Here is a 16,709-nt window from a genome sequence, read left to right as displayed (position 1 = left end):
AAGTGACGTAGAGGGGCGCAACAGGAGGAGGGTACAGCCAGGGGAGGGGGAAGCGCCGCATGATTTCAGGGTCTGAACCACAGCAGAGAGTCCTGGGCTCACAGTCACCTAAAGCTTGCCCTGCGACTCTAGTGGTTGAAGTCGGCCCCTCTTAGCGCCCCGATCTAGGTCACCAGCAGGAAGGGGCTGAGCAGGGGGTCGCTAGAGGACGAGGGGCGGGCTGTCTGCCCCAGAGGTGGGCGAAGAGTAAATTGTCTCAGGGCCTGCCCCTCTCACTTCCACTCGATTGTAATTCCATCCCCGGGCGGGTCGAGCATACCCCCCTCTCCCGGCCAGCCGGTCCCTCCCCGTCGGCTTCCTTCGCCGCCCCCGCCCCCCTCCCCGGAACAGCCCTGCGGCTCGCAGCCGACTTCACTCCTGCACGCCGACCTCCCAGCTGCGGTCCGGTCTCCTCGGACTCCTCCGTCGTTCCTGGACCAGCTCCCTCAGCCCTGCACCACCTCACCAGGGTGAGGGGAATCCACGGGGCCCACCTTCCCCCAGGTCCCCCAGGAGACGCCCTTTCTCTGTGCGTCCGGGACTTGGTGAAACTTTGCAGGCGCCCGCGGTGAAATGGATTTAATCCGAGGCGTCTTGCTCCGGCTCTTGCTCCTGGCTTCCAGCCTCGGACCCAGCGCAGTGTCGCTCCGAACAGCTCTCCGAAAATCAGGTAACGCACTCTGCGCGCTCGGGGGACACCACGCCCGGAGCGTCCGGGTCTCGGTCCCCGCCCGGACGCAAAGCGGGCAACGCGCCGCCCCTCTCTCCTCTGACCAGCGGCGGTTCCACTGGGTCCATCTCTGCCCAGAGCTGAGGAAAGATGCGAACCTCGCTTTTTCCCCAGCTCAGGCGGTTCCAGGGATTTGTTTGTTAAAGGGATGATCAATTTTCCAGACACAGTAGAGGTGGAGGGCTCCGTATTTGACCACAGAGAGCTGAGAGTAAGGACAGCGACCATGCTGTCTCAATTACAGAGGACTGCAACTGTGCAGAAGTCAAACAGCTCCTCCTGTGTCTCTAAACATCTTTATTGAATTCATATTGCCCAGGGCCCGGCCATTTCCTGTTAAGTGTCTGAAGATTTGCCTGGAGTTCCCTATGCCCATCTCTGGTCCTTCCCTGGCACTATGTAGGGATGTCGCCTCTGCTTTTAAGGATGCTTCCCTCTCTGGGGCCATTTTCTCAGAAAGCGGTGCCCAATGGGTTAATTTTAACATGTTTTGAACGCCTGTCTTTGCTCAGCAATTTAAACAAAGATGTATGGTGTTGTAGAGTATTACAAAGAATTGTAGAGATCTGGAAACACGGTAACTTGCATTTCCTCTAGTTATAGAGGTAAAAAGTTCGTCGTCTCTTTTTGTCTACTTTGACTTGGGGTGTGTTGTGAGATTATCAAAATACAACATCCTAAGCAATAAAGTTCTAAACATTGTTTCCCAAATAACGATTTTTATTCTTCTTTGCTGAGACTATATTTAGAATTCTGAAAAATCTGTGTTTTTCTGGTTTTGAGGTTGTTTTTTTTTTTAAATTTACTTTGTAAGCAAAGTTGTCTTATGGGATTAATTACATTTTATGAACAATGGAAAACAATATAAGTTTATTTGAATTCAGTCTGCAAAACTCTGCAGAAAGTGCAGTTTGTCTTCACAAATAACGTTTCTATAAGAAAGAGACCAACCGGGGAAATTTATCAGAGGGCAAAGAAAATAGTCTTGGTGGGTTCCCATATGGCTTCTTAAATATTTTCACTGCTCAAGGATCTTTCCATTTGGAAATATGACTTGTTGTCTTTCAGCTCTGATACACTCACTCTTCAAGCTGAATCTATTATCACCTGTGCTTTGTTACCTGCCTTGAAATTTAGAGTCATTATCCTAATCTTCAACACAGTTAAATTATGAGCTATTCTATAGTCGCTGTTCAATTCATTTTGGAGATAATAGCAGCAGTCCAAGATAATATTATATGAAATTATTTCACTTCTTACATGCACACATCTTCAAGGATGTCAATCAAGGGGCTTCTTTCTAACTTTCCTTGTTACGATAACCACATCATGATCAATTGTATCCTGTGGATTTATTCACATAAAACCATCTAGTCACAATTTTTGAATGATGCATAGTTACGTCTGTAGTTCTTAAGCTTAAGCAATGTATGGAATGTTCTTTTAAGGATAGATTTCAATCCATTTAAGCAGAATTTTTAGAAAAGCATTTCATAAAAGTCTACTGTATAAAACTGGAAATATGGTTCACCATATTTCCTTTCTTATTTTTTGTAGTTTGCCTCCTAAAAATGTTTTCTACCTAGTTCATCTAGGATCTCATTCTGATATTCATGCCATGAACATGCTATCTTGGCCTCTTTGGTTTTATTTGAAGCATGGATAGGGTTTTGATAGTGGAAACTCTACCTTTTAAATATTTTGGCATATTAAATATACCAAATTTGAGGTAGAAGGGGTGTATGGACTAGGTTTAGCCTCGAAGAGCTTTTCATTACTTTATAATTTTATCCAGACACTGGCTTTCAGGTTGGAAAGCTGCTCAGATTAAAATGACAGCTACTTCATAAATTGCAGGGGAAATTTTTCTCCCAGACTCATTTACATCCCTTGGAAAGACTAGTTTTTGATCCGGAAAATTGGTGCAGATTAAAAACTGAATGTGCCCTGCTTGGCTCTGATGTGAACAGCAGTCAGCTAATTTATAATCTTCCCCAGACACCAGCAAATCCTGCTAGAATCCATACAGGAGTTCCTTTGTACCTTGTTTCCTCAATAGAAATTGGTTTGTGAGCAGTACTTTGAAGGTAGTGTGGCTACCATGGAGATGTACTGGAGCAGTCCTGGTTTCTTGTTTTTGTTTTTATTATTAGTTTTTTATTTGGGAGAGAGAGAGGAGAGAGAGAGACAGAGAGCAAACCAGGGAGAGGGGCAGAAGGAGAGAGAAAGAATCCTAAACAGGCTCCCCGCTGAGTGGAGTCGATCCCACAACCCTGCGATTATGACCTGATCCTAAGTCAAGGGTCAGATGCTCAACTGACTGAGCCACCCAGGCGCCTCCAATCCTGTTTTCTTTAGATGACCCTGTATGTTGCCTAATGCTCCTAAATCTACTTTTGACAAGAGTAGCTTTGGTGGAGAAGTCTTGGATTCAAAATCAATCTGAAAATTCCCTATCCCCACCTACCTCTAGTGGGGAAAAAAACCCCAAATAAATAAGTAGCAGCTTTAATTATGAGTTTAATTTGAGTCGGACATAGGTGACCTTTCCCTCGACCCCAAGGTAGCCCATCTGCTGTCACTGAGCATTAATAAAGAATCCTCTGCATTTGCGGAGACTAACAAGAAAGGACGGCTTTTACGTTAAGCCAAATTAAATAATAATAACTACCTCTAATGAAGTGCTTGCTATACTGTTCTAAGAACTTGGCACATGCTGATATTTAATCAACCCAATAGCTCTGTGAGACGGGTACTATTATTACCTCTGTTTAACTGAAAATGAAATTGTGGCATAGAGAAATTAAATAGCTCTTCCAAGGTCACACAACTAGTAAGTGGTGGAACGGGATTCAGGCTGTGTACTCAGACCAGACACAGGAGTCCTTAGCAGTCCTGTCAGCAGGGGTACGCAGCCTGTCTCGGGGGGCGTCTTCCTCCTGGCTGAACCGGGAGCTCCCGTGGACAGAACCGGATGGAGGGCGTTATCCCTGCAGCTGTGTGTGGGGAATCTCTTAAATGCTGTTGAACGTTTGTACATGGGATCATGCCCCGGCCTTCAAAGATAACAGCGTGAATGGTGTACTGAGATGGAGTCCTGGAAGCCATTGTCTCCTGAGCTCATGTGCCAGAATCAGGGGGTGTAGTCCTGCAGGGTGATGAACCACTTCCTTTGTCTTGTTGAACTCCTGGGTGCTAAGTCTTGTGAGGGCCAGAGGAGCCATCCGAGCACCTGGAGATAGAAAACAGAGGCTCCTGAAGATAGGTAGGGTACAGGACACTGTCGTCTCCTCCGGTCTTGGTGGCATGGGAACATAGCATATCTTTCATTCCTTTTTAGATACTAAATTAGAATCCTAGACCTGGAAGGAAGTGAAAAGCCCTCATTTAATAACTGGACTGAAAGTGATTAAGAGCCTCACATCAGAGGCTGACCCGGAACCAGTACCCCGGCCCTCTGGAGTGGGTACTTCTCCCTTATCCAGAGTCTCACCAGGAAGTATGGGAAAGACTGTTGGGTTTCTGATGGGGAGCAGGAAGATGGGAAAGGGAAATTCAGACACATGTGCTAGAACCAGCCCACATCAACCCTCACACGTGTTCCCATTGGCAGACTGGCCACACACGTTCCCATTGGCTGATTGGTAACTCACGGTGTTAATTAAGTCTCTGGCACAGAGACAGGGTCTGGAGGCCTGCACAAGGGCCCTGTCCTGCCCTTCCTCCTGTCTTTGCAGTTTGCTTGAGGTCCCAGGGTCAGTGAGACAAGGTCAGGTCAGAGTTGAGAATTCAAGGTCTTCCCTAGGAAAGCTGGGGCTTCCACAACCATCCTTAAGGAGATGCAGATCTCTAATCTTTTCCTTTCTGCTTCCTCAGCATTTCCTTACCTGTAAAATCAGACTACCAGGGAGGTTCAAAGAAACTTGGAGAGAAAAATCACAAGTCTGGAAGAGCAGAGTTAGCACATGGGCAATGTACCTTGTTCGTCGATGGTGGAGAATACATGCGCCTCTAGGTGGTTTCTGCCGCCGCTAGTGTGAGGCCCAGTGGCTAGGGGGTCATGGGTCATCCAGGTCTCCCCCCCCCCCCCCCCCCGCAACCTGTACAGCCTGCTAATCACGAGAGACAGGGTATGTCCTCACGGCTCTCATGCAAGTGCTCTTCCTAAAGCATGTATTTTGCAGGGACTCATGTTTTCTATATGTTCCTCCTTCTCTCTTTGTAAGCCAAAGTATTTCATTACAATGCTATCCAGATTGTCTTGCTTCCGGAGGAAAACTGGAGCTCATAAAGGCCACATATGAATTCCCCTCATAAATGCTGTGTGTATATATATATATATATATATATATATATATATATACATACATACACACACACACACACACGTATATACATGTGTGTGTGTGTGTGTGTGTGTGTGTGTGTGTATCCCCAGCACCTAACTACCAGCATCCATGCAGTCCAGGCAATGTAGCAGAAATACTTTCCTCGGCTCTTTCATTTCATTAGCCCTCCTACCCTCTTATTTCTTTCCACATCATATCTAATCCCTAAAAGAAACCCCTGCATGTCAGTCTCTTCTTTGAGTCTCTGTGAGGTTAAGGGACAGAGAGGTCAAGGTCAGGGGTAAATGTCCTCTAACGTGTGGCAGTACTTGTTTCTCAGAATTCTTTCTCATGGGAGAGTGACTTGGCCAGAAAGAAACTGAGTGGTGTTTTTTGTTTTTGCTTTTTGTTTCTTACCCTGAGCCCAGGGCTTTAATAACCCTAGAAATCTTTTGGGAGTAGCTGTCCATCGGTCTAGCCCAGAATGGGTCCAGTGACGCAGAACTAGATTTTGGGAAGACAGGGACTGGGCGTCTGAGGCCATAGTGGGACCTGTGCATCCACTGGGCTGTCGTGTGGATGTCCTGAGTCTTCCTGCCACAGTCACTCAGTAAGCAGGACTAGTTTCTCCCAATCGACTAAATGAATGCTGTGATGTCATGATCGCAACAGAATATTTTTGAGCTGGTCAGGACCCCTGCCACTTATTTGGGTCACAACATGTCAAGCTGCAGCTATGGGAAGTATACCTGCTGTTTCAGGGATAGAAAAAGGGAAAAGGGAAAGAGGTACCTAAATGGCAGTGGGTGGTGGAAATCCGCAAACCTATCTTTGATTCCACTCCCATTTTAAAGAAAGACCTCAGTGTGTGGCTTCAACTTCTTGAAATGAGCTGCAAGACATTTGCCTCCTAGACACTACTTGCCCCCACCATCTCATGGGATTGGGGGTGGGGATGGGGGAACAGGGGACGCAGGTGAAAGTCAAGTCAAATCACTGTCAGCAGAGGATGCACTTTTCAGAGCCGGCTCAGAGCAGGTCTGACCTCTGCGGATCTCAGGCCAGTGTTTCCGGAACTTCCATGTGGGTGAGAATTCTTGGAGTGCCTCACAGGCGTCAGCCTGTTTAACAAGGACCTCAGGTGACTTGAGGTGATTTGCAGGTCCCATCTGAGACCTGACAAAGGAGAGTTTAGCTCCTCTCCGCCTCCCGGTCCTCCACACCTGCTCCCCAGATATTCTGCAGGACCTGACAGTCTCCCTTCCTTTGTTCACCCATCATGTGTGATTGGCAGCAGCAAGTCATCGCGCTGGGTCTGTATTGTAACCTTAGACCCCACAGGTCTCCTGAAGCTTGGATTTGGGACTTCTGGTCTTCAGAAGACAGCTGAGCAACATCTCTACTGGGCAAATCCTCACCTTTCCCACTCTCAGCCCCCAGCCCATTCATTGAGAGATGGCTGCACGAAGGAGGGAGCATGAGCAAGAAGCCACGTGGAACCGTGTATAACTAGCCCCTCAGGCCCCCATTTTCCTCAGACCTGCTCTACCCTCCCACCCACCACCCTGCACCTGTTCTTTCAGCCTCCAAAGCCGCCTCCTCCTGGGGTGAGAGCACAGACTTTACTATTTGGCAAATTTGGGTTCAAGTTCTGACCCCAAATTTTTTTTAGTTTTTTGTTAGTTACTTGATGATGTAAGGCAAGTTACATTAGCTCGGGAAGCCTCAGTTTTTCTCATCTGTAAAAATAAGATGAGGGAAGAACCTGACATTAAGGTTGCTAGAAGGATGCAATCCTTCTGGTGAGATGTGTACCCAAGCGTTTAAAAGCCATAGAAGCCTGAGGCTGAAGGTGTTATTTATGAAACTGGGATTGTTTAATCTGGACAGAGGGAAAACAAAACTGAATGAATATGTGTGACTGAAAGAATATGTTCTGGGAACGGCAGTAAACACAGACACTTATGATTTTGTGTTCTTTTTCCATATATATTAATGTATGATTGATTACATGTGATTTAATTTGTACTGAGTTGTAAAATTTTTCAGGTAAATTAACTGGCAAATCAGAACGACTCTCCTGCCAACTACCTGCCTTGACTTTTGGTTTAGAAAATGTGGCTGCCAGGTTTGTGGTCTTGCTTGAATGGATTCCTTTGAGAAACAGTAACGCCAAGGGTGGAGGACAATTTTTGCCTGGTAATTGTCTTGGGGAGGTTTTGCAGGGTGTGAGGGTGCTGGGCGAGCAGCTGTTCCTAGAAGAGAATTAGCCAGACTGATAAGTGACTGGGAGCAGAGAAAATCTCCGTGAAGCTGGAGAGCTAAGAAATGGTTCAGGTTTGCTCATTGATCAGTAGATTGGAGTAATTGATGCGCCGCTCAATGACATGGAATGTTAGAGGTTGGGTTCCAGTGGCTCTTCTTTTCCTATTAATGATTCTTGTGTTTCCTCGGCTGTGCAACCCCTATAACCTCAGATAACCTCACCAGCTTATTTTAAGAATCTAAGGAAATAAAACAGACTAGTGCTTTGAAGGAGCTGAAGTACTACACAAAGCTAGGACATTATCATTCAACAATAATCATAGTAATTACTATTACCTTACCAACCAGACCAACCAAAGATCTACTTTCTGAAGCTTCCATCTCATTTCCAGTCTCTTTCTCCCCACTGCCCTGAAGACACTTGAAGATTCTTTCTTCTTCTGACTCTGCAAATCCGGAGCAATTTAAATCTTAACACTCATGTTTGCTGACAGGGCACCCAAGATCCCGAATCAGATTTAATGCAAAGTTAATGCTATTTATTTTTCTTGGCACAATAAGTTTATATTAGCCAGTTAATGGTTTACATTGTGCAAAAGGAGTTGTATCAGCAGGCACTTTTCTGTAACATCTGGGCAATTGGAAACATAATACTTAAATACAACCTGAGTGTAGAGCCTTCCTTGGACAGATGGCTCATTTTATTGATCTAATTTTACACTTAGGAATAGGCCCCATGATCCTTTGCTTGTAATTCTTAGAATGAGCAGAGAAATAAATAAAATGGATGATGGCTGTGAATTAGATGCTTGTTATATTGTTTGTAATTTATTTTTAAAATACTTCAGTATAAACAGTCATTGTGTGAATTACTTTAATCTCTATCCTAAGGGTGCTTCATTAACGCATGAAGTAATCCAGCGTGGAAGATACCACTCCTGAATAAGACTTTACATCTATTTTATTTTTTTTATTTTAAAATTTTTTATGTTTTTTAATTTATTTTTGAGAGACAGAGAGACACAGCGCAAGCAGAGGAGGGTCAGAGAGAGAGGGAGGTACAGAATCTGAAGCAGGCTCCGGTCTCTGAGCTGTCAGCACAGAGCCCAACATGGGGCTGGAACCCATGAACGTGAGATCATGACCTGAGCCGAAGTCGGATGCTTAACCGACTGAGCCACCCAGGTGCCCCATGACTTTACATCTATTCTAATCTCCCAGTGACTGAGTTGTACCAGTGGTTAAATATTTTGAACTTAATCTCTTGCTAGCCAAAAATCCACACCCTAGGGCTAGTGAGTTACCACTTGAACTTTGCTATAAAGTTCACTCTCAAAAGTCGCTTGGGAAATACATGAAAATAGGTGTTGGCAAAAATCCAACCTAGATGCTTTGTTAACTAGCATAAATTAGGTTAGAAATAATGTTTTCTTTGGTGAAATATCTGAATAGCTAGAAAGATCATACATGTCTCTCTCTTTTTGCACGAAGAAGAATAAGAAGCAGTGAACCCAACAGTCCAGCCGCTTTGGAGTTGGACTCAAGCTTCATTCAGTCCTAGATTTTGCTCACTTAACAGTAAACTCATTCACCTGTTCCCCCTAGATAATTTGCTGATGCTGCTGTTAGAATATTGATGTACCTGCCTCAGCAAGGTGCTTGCTGCTGTAACAGCCCCAAATCTCAGTGGCTTGACACAAAATTTATTAATGTTCCTTATTGGGCAAGCTCTCCTGCACTGCTCTCCTCCAAGTGATGACTTAGAAACCTGAGTCATTCTTTCCCTGCATCTTTCGTCTTGTAATACCATCGTCTTTAGATGGGCTTCCAAGGCATCATGGAAGGTAAAGAGAAGGAAGACCCCTGTGAGAGATTTTTCTGTGGCAGGCCAGAACATGGTCACATGCCCCAGCCTAACTGTTAGGAGGCTGGGAAATACAGTTTGGCTGCATACACAGGAAGGAAGTGACCAGATGTGGTGGGTAGTTCCTGATGCAGTGCTTTGGAGTTTCTAAAGCCACAGACAAGGGATGTTGAAAGAGTAAAGTTTGTGAGAATTTTTGTGACCTCTTGCCAATGAATATTTGTGTACATGGCAGAACTTGGCCTAGAATTTACATCCACTGTGGTGTGCAACCTGGTTAAAAAGCAGATGACTATCATCTATCTATATGTGTTGGAAACAATCATAATTTAACAAAAGATCCTAAAAACTAAGCAGTCAAATTGACTTAGCTTGGTTTGCAATAGGATGCAAAAATGTGTATATGTTTATGTGAATATATATATATTTGTTGCTACTTATTTTCTCCATTTTACAAAGAGCAAAACTAATCCCTTTTAAAAAGTAAAATAACTATCTGGTTGGTTAAATAGAGTAAATTTCTAAAGCACATTAACCAGAACTCCAGTGATTCCCTATAGTTTTCTGGAAGCTCCTTCTATTTGTGTCCCATAACAAAAAGGACTATTCGTGGTAGGATAATTTATTCAGTGAGACATGCATCTTAAAATATAAAAATCAGTTTTTAGACACCACAGCCTGCTTTGATGTGGATGAAGGTGGTGTGGACTGATCCCAACAAAAATAAATTGATACATTTGTTTGAACCACTGCACTTCTCAAAGCACTTTCATTGAAATGATCTCATTTGATCATTTCTACTGGGAAGTCAAGAGCAGATGATTTAGCAAAGAAGAAGTAGGCACTGCCAGGACATGCACCTAGGTCATCCAACACCCAGCCCTTGTTGCTTCCCAGCATTCCAGAGGTGTTTCTGTAGCTAATGGGTAAGAGCATGATCCCCGCAATGTGCCTGAGAAGCTCTGCAGTCAGGTGGAGACTTACCAAGACTGGCCGCTCTTCACTTGCAAAGGCTCTGTGCGTGTCATAGGACACCGTGTAGAATGATCTGGTACTGCTATCAGTCATACTCCTGGCTGGTTAGTTGTGCATTTTGTAAAGTACATGATGACTGAGAGGCTATTTACAATCAAGAAACAGCTGTCATAGCTGGAGGATAGCTCCAGAATCCTCCCAGAAGTGTCCCAAAGAAGACCCTTTTGGGGTCTCAGGGACCACTTAGAGGACTCAGCCTGGCCTTGAAGCTTTTCATTCCTATACTGTTTAGTCATCTTCTTTAGTGGCAAATGATGTTTGCTAGACTGTCAATGTGGTGTATCTCTAAGTTTATTATTCAAGTCTCAAGGCTTTCTGTTGGTTTCTTAAACCCCTCTGTGATAGTGTAAGAGTTCCTAATTAGCGTAGTTAAATAAACCATTAGCTTGAAAAAAGCATTCCTCTGATAGCTATTTTAAATTAATTGATGGCCTGTGGTTACAATCCACACACATAACACACACTCCTTCAGCTTCGAGGAATTATAAGGAGAATCCGGTAAATAGACCTGGGTTTGAATCCTAGTTTTACAATTTATGGCTGTCTGATTCCAGATAGAGTATTTAATCTCTTTATTTTTTAGATTTCTGTCTGAAACTTAAGGCTCATAATAACTGCCACAAAGGTTTTGTGTGATGAATAAATGAGATGATTTCTGGAAGTGCACCTAGGAAAGCACTTAGACATTTGGTACATAATTACACTCTAAAGTTAGTCCATATTAATTTGATTCATTACGGGTTATAGAGTTTGCATAGTGGCAGAGATGGTAGCTTTTTCATACTTGGTGTGGCCTCAAATATTGACACAAATGTATAATTGAGTTTAGTTAGGCTCCTATGAAAATGGAATTGAAAATAATTTCATTTCCTTAATTTTATATTATAGATTCTCGGAGTTTATATTGCTAAATGATGACTGTTGGTATCTAGATTAATCATAAAGTTCATGTTATTGATGAAAGATCTGGAAGCAGCTTAGAGTTTAATAAAAATAACCAACATCCATTTTGGGCTTTGTAGAAAACCAAGACAAAGGAATAAAGATCATATATCAAAATTAAATACAGCTATGGTAGTAGTAACAGATTTTCATACATCAGCTATATGGCTCCTTACCCAAAAAGAGGGTATTTGCAGTTAGAATATAAACAAAAAGTTTCCTTAGCTACCTTCTTTACCGTGGTATTAAGAGAATAAGTATAAAAGATGCTGTTTCTATGATATCTATTCTCTCCCCATTTTGAGTCAACCATGCTCTCTGCCAGAAGAATCTTCCTAAAATGCAGTTCTAATCCTGTCACTCTTGTGTTTAATATTCTTTTCTGGCTCCCTGCTGCCTTCCGAACTCTGAAGCTGAACATCCAAGGTCTGTCACAATATGGCTTCAATTTACTTTTCCTGTCTTCTCACTGAATACACAACCTGTATTCCGGCCAAACTAGATTCTTTGCTATTCTATAGACTACCTCTTCAGGTTCCCAATATGAGCCCGTTGACATGCTAATCTGCCTCCTTGGAAATATCCTTTCCTCATCTCTGCCCAGGGAAATGCAATGACCCTTCAGCGCATGGCTCAGTTGCCCCCTGTTCTGTGAAGTCTTCATGTGCCTTCCCAGCCAGGAGCGATTTCTGTTTTCTCCCCTTCTCCCTTGTATTATGTTATGGGTGTGCCTGACTCATGCCTTCTATTTGATTCGTAACACTGTCAAGGGAAGCACTATGACACCCTCACCTACGGGTCCCCTCCATGGCCTGGTGGAGTGTCTTGCATGCAGTTGGCCTGCCCCAGGCAGCTATGGAATGGAAAGCGATGGCCTTGTTGTGGGCAAATACCCTTGAACATCGTGTGATTAATTTGATTCTGCTCCCAGCTCCCAAAGTCATTTCCTCCCTCCAGCACAATCCAAGAGAGGTGTCACTTCCATGTGCCAGCACGTTTGCTCAACCTGAGCAGACATTTGAAAACCCACACTGCAGTGTGATTTAGAGAAGGAAATATCTCAGGACCCAGTCTGCAGCAGTATGTAATTTAAATCCTTCCGATGTGCTGCCAAAGGCTATTGGAACTGTGGATTCTTAAGGGGTGTCTGATCGAGTCCAGACTGTGAAATATGTCATTTTCCATACATGGAGAACAGGTAGAGTTTGAAGTAATATGCAGGGCTGCCTCAGATCTGTTTTGTATCATGTCTTGGAGGTTAAGAAGCGAGGCAAAAGCAGTAATACCATTTACTGGTACATCAACAGATAGTGGGGGAGGAGGAGTTAACAGTCTAGTGTTCAATTCCCCTCCTCCCCCCACGTGTCTTTAAAACCAAAGGAAAATGAGGCTGTGTGGGCATGGCATTCGCGGTATGATTGAAAAGGTCAGGTTGCAGGAGAAGGGATAAAGCCAGTCCTTCTCTCGTAATGAGATCTGACTGTGAGGTCGGAGGAAAACAGTGCTCAAGTTCTTCAACATTCTTCTTCAGTTTTATTGTGCTGACCCTGGCCTGCTTAGGAAGATCAATTCTGTAATCCCTGGAAAGTAAAGCAACCAAAAGCTAGATTGTTTGCAAAGATTTTTCCAGTCTTTGTTTTGTAAGGACCAACCTGTCTGAGAAAATGAATGGCCCTGGGCAGCCCAACCCAAAGCAACCAGTTGATTGACTTCCATATATATATATGGGATATATACGGAGAGAGAGAAGAGCTGAAAATAAGCTGCACTGTAGTAACAATTAAAATTAAACAATTAAAATTTAAACAATTAAAATTAAGTAAATGATATACTGCCGAAGTATTTAGGGGGAAGCTTACTGATGTCCGAAATTTACTTTGAAATACATAAAAAATAAGATTCCCTGATGGGTGGAGAGAAGGGTAGATTGTTGGTTACACACATGATAAAGCAAGTAGTAAAATGTCAGTGGTGGAATCCATTGGTGAGTGTCTATGTGTTGGCTCAAAAACTCACTTTTCTGTATTTTTGAATATTTTCATAATAAAGGGATGGAAACGGTGAACTGAGTATTAAATAAACAAATGAAATGACTACAAAGTTTTACCCATGGAGATTGAGGTTCTAGCATATTCTGCTCTGTACCCACATGCCCTTGGGTTTTTCAACTTTGTCCATCTCCTCATCCCACATTTACTCCCTCTCTTCTCTGCCCCTGCCCCTTCTCCTGAGGAGCTCCTTAAGGCTTCACTCAGATTGCTGTGCCTTTTGTTTCCTGTGGGTTCAGCTAATGGGAGGCACCAGAAGGAGATGGGGGGGGGGGCGGGGGACAGGAGGAGAAGCCAGTGTATTTCTTCCCTGTTTCCCCCTGCTTTGCTACTGCATTTCTCTAAAACCACTACTCCTGCCCCTCCATAAGAGCTGACCCTGGGGGCTCCAGTAACCTGGTTTTCTTCCACTTGCACTTTCTGCCCTGGGCGTAATGGCAACACTTCTGGAGGGCTGGGTCTGGGTTGCCACCAATAGTCTTTACTGTCCCTTAGAGCAGCTCACATCTCTGTAAGTAGTCTTTTAATTAAAATCTTTTTTAATTAATTAAATTCTTTTTCCTGCTTGGACCTAGCTGATACCTTTGGTACTACAGCTTTGTAATATATGCCCTAATTCTACAATTTCCCTCCTTAGGCAGAACCATAACATTTTGATTTGTATTTACCTTGCATTCAGAACTCTCTGTGTCTGGTCTGATTTAGCTTAAGGATGCCTGCTGTAGATTCCTGGCAAGAGTAACAGGAACCTTGGTCTTTTTGAGATGAGCTTGGTTTCTGGGCCCAAATCTTCTGGCTTCTTGGATAAGAATGAGCACATTGAGACCAACCTAAACATCCATGTGTGGTGTTGAGAAATGATCACAGTGATATTCACGACTCCTAGTAGAAATTCTAGGAACCTAGAGCTTTCTAGAACACATATGAAATGAAGGGAAGGTCCTTCTCCATTTCTTGAGAACAGCACTGTGAACCAAAAGTAACCTCATAACTCCAGTGAATTTGATCTCCAGGGAAAAGACCTTGGGAAGCTTGGACTTTTTCCCACTTCTTTTAGGTTTGTGCTGGTTTTTAGGCTTTTGGTACTTTTTAGACTCTTTTCTGGTTTCTTGGCTATAAATATCTGGTGTCTGATATTCTACTGATTAGTAGAACTGGAAATCCTTATCATTCAAACTGAAAAGAATTAATTAGGCTACACCCATTATCTTAGTTTGGATTCCCCAGTAACAAACCAAGAGTTGAATACACATAGTTTATTTGATAGGTAAACAGAACAAACCCAAAACCAAAAAGCAGGAGTGTGGGGCAGTGAGACTAACCGTCCACTGAGAAGGGAGTCTCTGAAGGTTTTCTTGGCAAATGGGTTACATTACAGATAATAGAGCTTAAACTCATGGGAGAAGCTGGAGGAACTGGTACAGAACATGGTTCAGAGTTGTCCTAACTGAAGAGTGAAGGAGCCAGGGGATTCACACTAATTGCCTTGCCCCTGGGGTAGGACTGCTACAGGGTTGGGCATTCATTCTTGATACTTCTGGCCTGGGGGCCTTGTACTCTTTGTGCTGAGAAGACCAATAGGAATTAGAGCCTTCACTGCTTATGGGAATGCTCCATTTAGAATTTGCTTCTAGGTATCCCCATTTACATTTAAAGGTGATCATCATGCTTTCACAAAGCAATAACAGTTCCTAACATTTATATAGTACTTGCTGTACACCAAGCACAGGTAATAAGAGAATAGCCTCTTAAGGCTGGCATCATAGAAACCCTGAATTTTAGCACAAGAAGGGACCTTATGGGTAGCTGTCTGAACCCTGTGTGGTCTAGTGAAGATAAGTCACTTGCTTAAGTTCATGCATCTAGTTTGTGGCAGAATGAGCATGAGGACCTGTCTTTTGACCTGTGGCCCAATGCAGTGTCTGCTACACCCAGGATCTCTGTGACCGTGGGGTAGGTAGAGACTCCTATGTGCAATTCTGTTTTTACTGACTAGCTCTTCTTTCCTTTCAAATGTGGTCGTTGCTAATATGCTTAGAGGTAATGAGCCCTCAGCTCAGGCCATGTCCAGAGAAAGAAATGGCCTGTGAAAAGCTTGCTCCTGCTTTTCAGTCATGGCCCAAGCTACCTTCTTGGCTCCTCGTGGTTAGCTCCATACTATAGAATCTGTGAGAGGCACCATCTTCTAAGACACTGAGACCCACAGGTAGATAGGCAGGGGTGTTAGGGCAGAGAAAAGAGTAACTTTGTACAGGATCAGAACTATTATCTCCATAGCATGCTCTTAAGTGAATCCTTCCAGGAGACATCCTGAAGGGGAAATTGAGGAGAAATTTGTGTCATAAGACAGTATTAGTGGCTTAGTCATTGTTGGGGATAACCTTGAGGAATTAATCCATGATGGCAAAGTTCCAGAACATCTTTAAAAAATACAGTTACAGCCATACTATATAGAGCACTGCCTAGAATAGAACTGATCCTTAAGAACCAAGGTCAGAAAACTTTCTGTAAAGGGCCAGATAGTAAATATTTAGTTTATTTTTATTTATTGGGTCTGTATCACAACTATTCAGCCTGGTAGTGTAAAGCAGACATGGCCGTAGACATTATGTAAATAAATGTGTATGACTGTGTTTCAATAAAACTTTATTTACAAAACAAGCTGAGGGCCATATTTTTCTGGAATTCTGGTTGGCACAAAGCCTTTAGGTGGTAACAGGTCAGCAGGCCTGCTGCTCTCTTTTCTTTGCTCCCTCTGTGGTGTCTTTATTCATTATTAATATCGTTAACATTATCTTTTTTGCTGAAAGCTTATTGCTTTCTGGAAAATAGCTTCATTCAGTTCCTAAACACCAACAAAGATGGCACTGGTATAGTGCTTAAAATGTATGTTGGCTGGTAGAGCGAGTCCAGAGCATTTAGCCTCAGATGGGTATTGGGGTCTTTCTCTGATTGTAAACAATCCTGAGACAATCAAGTTATCAATCAATAAATCTTCCATTTCACATAGATATTAGGCAATAAGTAACTATATCTGAAACACACATATGTAGAAAGCATTATTGATCAGAGCCTTTACTAGAACCCTCATTCTGCTCATATTTTAGAAAATAATGAGAATAGCTTTGTTTTAAAGAAAAAATAAAAGTTGTTCTCAAGAGTAACTATTTTCATAGAATTACAATAGAAACCCTCCTATCAAGTCCAAGTTGCATTGGTTAGTTAATTGAAAGAGTCTGTTAAGGGGACAATTTAAATATAGATACATTCTATTTTCCCTTAAAAGATAGCAATTCATGTGTAATGACACACCAATGTAAAAAAACATAGTGATTGGCAAACTATTTCAGAATTTTTAAAGAGCTTCAACATTCATGTGTCTTTACTACATGCTAAGTACTATTTCAAGTGCTTAGAAATAATTACACTTTTACTCCTTTTAACATCCCTTTGAGGTA

The 16,709-nt window shown here is 43.0% G+C and overlaps 1 protein-coding gene across 1 annotated transcript in view; it reads left to right on the top strand.

The window, feature by feature from the left end:
* Window positions 1-513: 513 nt before the first annotated feature.
* Window positions 514-16,709, top strand: part of LOC115293538 (pikachurin-like) — a gene marked incomplete at its 3' end in the record, with an annotated part of 93,704 nt that continues 77,508 nt past the window's right edge. The window contains exon 1 of the mRNA XM_029941272.1: window positions 514-709. Coding sequence (XP_029797132.1) covers window positions 613-709 — 97 coding nt within the window. The remainder of the gene's footprint in view (window positions 710-16,709) is intronic.

Source organism: Suricata suricatta, chromosome 6 (genome assembly GCF_006229205.1).
Source record: "Suricata suricatta isolate VVHF042 chromosome 6, meerkat_22Aug2017_6uvM2_HiC, whole genome shotgun sequence".
In the NCBI taxonomy this organism is placed as follows: Eukaryota; Metazoa; Chordata; class Mammalia; order Carnivora; family Herpestidae; genus Suricata; species Suricata suricatta.
Note: the sequence above shows the minus strand (reverse complement) of the source record. Positions and strands in the feature narration are given on the sequence as shown.